The sequence below is a fragment of the Onychomys torridus genome, chromosome 3 (assembly GCF_903995425.1).
Source record: "Onychomys torridus chromosome 3, mOncTor1.1, whole genome shotgun sequence".
Lineage (NCBI taxonomy): Eukaryota > Metazoa > Chordata > Mammalia > Rodentia > Cricetidae > Onychomys > Onychomys torridus.
Window position 1 is genome coordinate 5403595 of NC_050445.1, and position 8267 is coordinate 5411861.

The 8267-nt window shown below is 40.2% G+C and overlaps 1 protein-coding gene across 1 annotated transcript; it reads left to right on the forward strand.

Moving 5' to 3' along the window:
• Positions 1-324: 324 nt before the first annotated feature.
• Positions 325-900, forward strand: LOC118579603 (interferon-induced transmembrane protein 2). Its single transcript, XM_036181004.1, has one exon. It carries the CDS (start codon positions 334-336, stop codon positions 766-768), a length of 435 nt encoding a protein of 144 aa, XP_036036897.1. The 5' UTR covers positions 325-333; the 3' UTR covers positions 769-900.
• The last annotated feature ends 7367 nt before the right edge of the window (positions 901-8267 follow it).

Below are 8267 nucleotides of genomic sequence, written 5' to 3' on the forward strand. Positions count from 1 at the left end.
CAGGTCTGTATGCATTCTTCTACATGCCAACATCCAGTTAGACCAGCACCATTTGTTGAAGATGCTTTGTTTTTTTTTTCATGGCTTTTTTGTCAAAAATCTTTTTTTCTGGCTTTCTTATCAAAAATCAGGTGTCCATAGGTGTGTAGATTTATTCGATTCCATTGATCAACATGTCTATTTTTATGCCAATACCATGTGGTTTTTATAACAACAGCTCTGTAATATGGCTTGAAATCAGGGATGGCGATACCTCCGGAGAGAAGAATAAAAAAAAATCTTAGTAATGAAAACAATGCTTATTAATATTTTAACCAGGTTCTAGTCACTACCATGAGCCATAATTCCCAAGCCTTCTTGCCCACCAACGCCGGACTTCCCCCAAGCTATGAGACAATCAAAGAGGAGTATGGGGTGACTGAGCTGGGGGAACCTCACAGCTCAGCTGTGGTGAGGACCACCGTGATCAACATGCCCAGAGAGGTCGCTGTGCCTGACCATGTGGTCTGGTCCCTCTTCAACGCACTCTTCCTGAACTTCTGCTGCCTGGGTTTTATTGCCTATGCCTACTCTGTGAAGTCCAGGGACAGGAAGATGGTGGGTGATGTGACTGGAGCCCAGGCCTACGCCTCCACTGCCAAGTGCCTCAACATCAGCTCCTTGATCTTCAGCATCCTAATGGTCATTATCTGCATCATTATCATTTCCACCACCTCTGTGGCAGTCTTTCGAGCCTTTTCACAAAGAATGCCACATTCTGGATTCTAGTCCTGTCCTGTCTGCTCCACGGTCCCCAGCTGCCCACCCAGGCTGAGGCCTTGACCCTCTGTTCACCCTACTACGTGTATGCATGTTCCCCTCATACATCTGTCTACAGTGGCTTCAATAAAGTGCAATAGTAATATATATATATATATATATATATATATATATATATATATATATATATATATATATTAACCATAGCTGTGTTGAAGCATTGTCTCTGATAATCTTTTGTGACCAAAAAGTAAGTAAGTGAGTGAGTGAGTGAGTGAGTGAGTGAGTGAAGGAAGGAAGGAAGGAAGGAAGGAAGGAAGGAAGGAAGGAAGGAAGGAAGAGAGAGAACAGGGGAGAGAGGAAAGGGAGGGGAAGGAAAGAGGTGTGAGGGAGAGGAGGAAATAGTCATGGCTCTGCCTAGTGAAGTTATGAAACACTAGCTTTACTGCTTTCCCCTCTTGAAGTTCTGACACCTAAGAACAAAGTAAGTATTATTGTAATTATCACACATTGTCACTCCAAACCTCCATGCTTCAAGCATTACAAGTAGATTTTTCAAGAGCTAAATCTACTTATGCTAATTCTGTGACCCCAGTTTCATCTCCTTCATGGAAAATTAATAATTTCATCAATTACTGGACTATTGTTATAATTCTATTTTATATGAAGTGAGATTCAGAACACCTACCTGATTTGTCAGATTCACACATTTGCAGTCTAAACAAAAAGGCTGGAGGGTGGGCAGAACAGCTCACTTCTCCAGACACAGCTAAGCCCGAGGTCATGAAAAAAAGCAAAGACTGAGAAGGATGTTGAGGTAGGAAAAAATTCAGAAAAGGAATTATTAGAAAGATAAGGGGAACTGTGATACCTAAAAATAAACCTTTCAAAAGCCTCAAAGGGCGTTCTGGTCCAACATTTCCTGGAGAATGTTTGCAAGTCATGAGTCACAGGATGTGAAAGGGTGCTGCACATGAGGAAGAAAATGTCCCAATACCCAAACAACTTTGAAATTTTTTCATTCTGATCACAGGACCATGGGTTTGTTGTTTGGTTGGTTGGTTTTGTTTGTAATCCAAACTTTTTAAAGACACTGATTCTCCAGGACAGAAAGAAAAATATTCAATGTTTTCCAAAAGTACTGACCATGAACTTTTCCACAGAGCATGTACAAGCTTAAAAAAATATCGCTTCCTATGCCTTGGGATGCAGCTCAGTTGGTAGAGGTCTATCTTAGCATGAATGAAGCCCTCAGCTCAGGGCTTTGCACCATAGAAACTGGGGGTGATCATGAACATCTATCTATCTAATTCCAGCATTTAGGAAGTACAGGCATGAAGCTCACAAGTTCAAGATGGTCCTAGGTCCTACATTCATGTACACGTATGACTCATGTCAAACATGACAAGTTTGAAATCAGCCTGGTGTGTCATCAAGGCAACTTTCATGACATAAAGGGTGTGTGTGGTTCTGGGTCCTGCCTTTGCAAACTATTTATTGCAAAGATGACACCAAGAACATTTTTAAAGGATAGAATTTAAATTATGTCAGACCCTAATATAAAATTTATGGTTAATTACAAGTCAATGTTTCATCCTATATGAGATGACTTGGACCCTCAGAATACAAAGTTTAAAGTTGTGTTTCCCTCATACAAGTACATGGACATTTATGTCCCTTAGTGCCTGCTTCATGTGTCCAGTGCTGATAGACCATAGATACTCAGTGAATGATGATTAAACCAGCAAGCTTTGGTCCCCCAAGTGTGATGAGCTTCCAGGATCCATTTGGCTTCTCATCCTCCTATCAGGTATGCCCTGAAGGTTAGTATGTTCCTTTGCTGAGGGTGGCAGAATGAGGTACCACAGGCCAGATGGATTTAATAACAGAAACTTATTCATCATATCCTGGTTTCTGAAGGCCAAGATCAAGATGCAGTAGATTCCTCCTTAGGCTTCTCTCTCCTTAGCTGGTGTGATGGCTGATGTTAACTGGAAGAAATGAATAGAATGGTGAGATGCATGTCTACTGAGTCACCTGGGACAATGACTAAAGAAGAAAGACATACCCTGAATGTGAGCAGCACAATCCAATGGGCTAGGAAGGTAAAATCCAGAGCACTACATAAGTTCCTTTGTTTCCTGATCAAGTGTATCTATTCCTGCTGCCATTGTCTGCTGATGTTAGACTCCAACTTCTTCAGCCTTTCCATACAAGCTTATTACCAGCTCCTCTCCTGGAAGTTTCCAGCCTTTCAACATGGAATCAAGCCTTTTGAGGACCCAGCTTCATGGACTATGCATCACTGGGTTCTCTGCCTTTCCAGAGTTAGACTACCACTCCCTACCATGTAAACCAGTCCAACAAACCCTGGTACATCTCAAATCCTGTCATCTCACTGCGCTCTCTCATGTGGTCTTGCTTCTGTGTGTATGTGTGTCACAATGCCTTTTTCTTAAAAAGACACCAGTCAAATTGGATTAAAACCCACTTCTGTTTTAGTTAATCACCTCTAAGTTAAGACATAGCTGTGTTTATGCTGGGAGGCCTTGTGTGGAGCCTTTTTCTTGCAGGAATCAAATCTGAGGAAGTAAATCCTTGAAGGATTGACAGAGTTGATTATGATGAGATACTTACTACTTTGTCGTCATAACCAAGGATTCTATTTAGGTTGTCATCCATAGACCAGGCCATGATGATTATCCAAGAAACTGTGAGTTTACTTTTTGGCTTCTATTTTTATGGCTAACCAGCATGGGAATCATCTTCTGTGAAGTGACATGGGCTGCGGTGTTGAGAGTTACCCATGGGTGATATCTCTTAGTACACATATCTTCCTTCCCAGAACAATAGTGTGAGAGGGGTTCAATGTTCTCTATCTCTGAGAACTCTCACTTCCACACATAGATATTCCATCAAGGAAATAGAGTGCTTTGAGTCTTCCAAAGGGATCAAGTTCTGCTTGTCATATTCTCACAAAAGCCCTGTGAGGAAGAAAGCACTGTTCTTATCAGCACTTAACAAGCAGAATATAAGAATAAGCAAAGCTGAGGTTCAGGGACCTGAACTAAAATGACCTATCAAATTGAGGTTACCTAGACTCCCAGGTGATCAGTGACAGCTTTGTGTGGTATGGTAATGGCAGCGTGTTTACATGGGGACAATTCTTAATTCTGAATGGATTTGTCCTGAAGCTCTAGGGGATATGTGTCCCAGTGTCCATAACATCTTTCCTTTACTTCCAGATGCTTCAGCAAAATAAAATGGTAATATGTTAATGACTAATGAAAGTAATTGGTAGTTACCTATTGGTATCCATTGTCTCATTTCTCTTTTTTATTCTTGAACATTTTCATAATAGAAGAATGAAGTCATCCACCACTACTGTTTGGCACACATCCTGATTCCTAGAATATTAATTATAGAAGCAGACTGAGATCCAGTGTAACTAACTGTGCTTGGTCGAGTAGCAAGCAAGGAAGTGCAGTCCTCTCTGTTTCTGGTATTCTTAATTCATCACACAGGAATTAAAAACAGTTCTATCCGAGTCCTGTTAGACAGTGTCTCCTTGCCTCATTAGTCTCTAAGCAGTGTCAGCCAAAGCCTTGAGGAAGCGCCAACTTGAAGCCAGACAAAGGCATGCCCTTGAGAATGACATTTTAGAAAGACCTCAGAAGGTGTGCCAAGGCAAACAGTACCATCCAGGAAAGCGACTGCTATCAGCCTTGCCCTCTGCCTCAGCCTGTGTCTTGCCTTCTTGTTTTATTTGTTTTTGAGAATTTCATACATGAACATAATATTTATGTTATTTCCTCCCTCTCCCCACTCCAACTCCTCCCATAGCCCCCCTACTCCCTCTCAGATTCATAACCCTTTCTTCTATAATTATTGTCTTACATATATACAACTTGAGGGAGTTTTCTCTTGTCTGACACTGGGGTTTTTGTTAGATGATCTATGGCTCTTAGGGAGGGCATAATCACCCCAGGTGATATAACTTCACTTAAACTATATTTTTATTTTTAACTTCAGATTCACTCTTGCAAATACTGATCCCCATGGCACAGTCTTACTGGACACTGTTACCAAGCTTCTTCTCCTGACTGGGCATGTCTTGGGCATTTAAAACCTAAGCCTGGTCCCTTGATTTTGTTCCCTACTTCCTCCTAGCTTGCATCAATTCAACTTTGTTAACTGGACCATACAAAGATCTGACAAGAAAATTCCATACATACATGCTAGAGGTAATTAATTTTGTGGATAGTTAAAAGTTAACATTCCAAAATCCATCTAAAGGTTCAATCCAAACCCCATCAAAATTCCACTGTAATTCTTCACAGAAATTAATTAAATTTCATATAAAAACAGAAAACACAGGACAGCAAAAATGGTCCTGAACAACAACAAAAAACTGTTAGAGATATTACCATCCCAGATTTCAAGTTATACTATAGAGCTATAGTAATAAAAACAGCATGGTACCAGTATAAAAACAGATATATATTAATGAAATAGAATTAAGGACCTACATATAAGCCCATGCTCATCCCTCTACCTGATTAGACAAAGGGCCTAAGAATACACACTGGAGAAATCTTAAAAACAGTAGTGCCAGTCAAACTGTTTAACTGCATGAAGAAAACAAAACTGATCCTCATCCCTCACCTTGTATACAACTCAATTCCAAATAGATCAAGGACCTCAACATAAGACTTGATTCCTGCATCTGACAGGAGAAAGCAGAGAATATGTTTGAACTCACTAACACAGTAAAAGACTTTCTGAACAGAGCCTTAGTAGAGTAGGCATTAAAACCAACAGTTGATCTTAGGTGGGGTCATCCTTGTGGATTCCTGGGAATTTCCCTAGCATCAGGTTTCCCCCTAGCCCCATAATGGCTCCCTCTATAGAGATATCTCTTTCATTGTTCTCCCACTCCATCCCTCCCCCAACTCAACCATTCTATTCCCTCATGTTCTCATCCCCCATCCCCTCTCCTTACTGCCCCCACTCCTTGTTTACCCAGAAGATCTCATCTCTTTCCCTTTCCCAGGGTGATCCATGCATCCCTCTTAGGGTCCTCCTTGTTACTTAGCAATAGTGGAGAGGGTACCTGAACTGGCCTTCCTCTGTAACCAGATTGATGAATACCTTAACTATCATCATAGAACCTTCATCTAGTAACTGATAGAAGCAGATGCAGAGATCCACATCCAAGCAACAGGCTGAGCTAGGGGAGTCCAGTCAAAGAGAGGGAAGAGGGATTATAGGAGCAAGGGGGGCAGGTCAAGATCATAATCAGGAAACCCACAGAGACAAATGACCTGAACTTGTGGAAGCACACAGAAACTAGACCATAGCTGGTAAGCCTGCATAGGACCTAACTAGGACCTCTGCATATGAGTGACAGTTTGTAACCTAGTCTGTTTGTGGGGCCCCCAGGCAGTAGGACCAGGTGGATAAGCCTTGTTGACTCCCCATGGAGTCAACCTTTCTGAGGAATAAATGGGGATGGGGGGGGGGGACAGCAGGAAGGGAGGGAGAGGGAACTATGGTTGGAATATAAAATAAATAAAAATAAATAAAAACAACAAACAAACCAACAACAGTTGAAAATGGAACTAAAAAGTTTCTGTACAGAAAAGGGTACTATTGTTTGAATAAAGAGGCAGCCTATAGAATGGTGGTAAAAATCTTTACCAGCTACTCATCTGATGGAAGTTAGTTTCCATACTATCCAAAGAACTCAAAAGCTACCTAATAGAAACAACAACAACAACAAAAAATAACAACAAAATGATACCTAGAACTAAACATTGAGTTCTCAAGAGAGGAAATAAAAATTGCTGAGAATTTATTTTTAATAGTCAACATTGTTAGTCACCAGGAAAATGCAAATCAACCAATGTTGAGATTTCATCTAACTCTAGTCAGAATTAGCTAAGATTAAAAGGAAAGAAGGAAGGAAGGAAGGAAGGAAGGAAGGAAGGAAGGAAGGAAGGAAGGAAGGAAGGAAGGAAGGAAGGAAGGAAGGAAGGAAGGAAGGAGAGAGAAGAAAAGAAAGCAACAGATGCAACAGATGCTGGTATAGGTGTGGAGAATGGGGAATACTTACTCATCTCTGGTAGGAGTTCAAACTGGTGTAGCCATTATAGAAATTAGTATGGATGTCCCTCAAAAAACTAGAAATATATCTACCACATGACCCAATTATTCCATTTGTGTATATAACTAAAGGACTCTGTATTCTACTATAGAGATACTGATCCACACTCATTGTTGTTATATTCACAATAGTCAGGAAGTGGAAACAGCCTAGATGTCCATCAACTAATGAATGAACAATAAAAATGTGGTATATTTACACAGTGGAATATTATTCAGTCATTGGGAAAAACCAAATTATGAAATTCACAGGTAAATGGATGGACCTGGAAATCATCTTTCTGAGTAGAGTAACAGGCCCAGAAAGAACCATGCCCAATGTTTTCTCTCATTTGTGAGTATTGGCTTTGAATCTAAAGATATGTGTATTTCATCTAGAATGCCTATAGAGGTAAGGAAATCAGTAAGGGCTATCAAATGAGGGAAGACAGACTGCCATTATGTGCATGGTAAAAGGGGAATGAATAATGGAACAGGAAAAGCTAAATTAGGATAAGGGGTGGAGAGCAGGGTAGAGGAGGGAATACAATGAGGGATAAACAACATCTAAAGATCTTTCTAAAAGTTATATGAAAATCTACTACTATAGAAGCTTCATAAAATATATACCTAGATAAATATAAAAAGTTAAATGGAGTTGTTATCCTATAACAGGGTGATGATTCCTTTACAAGACATCACAGACAAATAAGAAGCCTGTGCTAGGAGACAACTTCCTGAATATAACATCAGTAGCACAGACACTGAGATCCACAATTAAAAAATGGGACCTCCTGAAACTGAAAAGCTTCTGTAAGGCAAAGGACATGGTAAATAAGACAAAACAGCAGGCTACAGAATGGAAAAAGATCTTCACAAACCCCACATCTGACAGAGGGCTGATCTCCAAAATAGATAAAGAACTCAAGAAATTAGGCATCAAGATACCAAATAATCTAATTAAAAAATGGGGTACAGATTTAAACAGAGAATTCACAACAGAAGAATCTCAAATGGCCAAGATACACTTAAAGGATTGTTCAACATCCTTATCTATCAGAGAAATGCAAGTCAAAATGTCTCTGAGACACCATCTTATACCTGTCAAATGGCTAAGATGAAAAATGCTAATTTGACAACATATATTGGAGAGAATGTGGAGTAAAAGGAACACTCCTCCACTGCTGGTGGGAGTGCAAACTTGTACAGCCACTTTGGAAATCAGTTGGCTGTTTCCCAGAAAGTTGAGAATCAATCTACCTCAAGATCCAGCTATACCAATCTTGGTCTATACACCCAAAGGATGCTCAATTATACCATAAGGACACTTGCTCAACTATGTTCACAGCAGCATTATTTGTAAT

Bases quoted from the DNA above. Each gene is read 5' to 3' on its own strand.
- LOC118579603 (XM_036181004.1), top strand. From the start codon at position 334: ATGAGCCATAATTCCCAAGCCTTCTTGCCCACCAACGCCGGACTTCCC.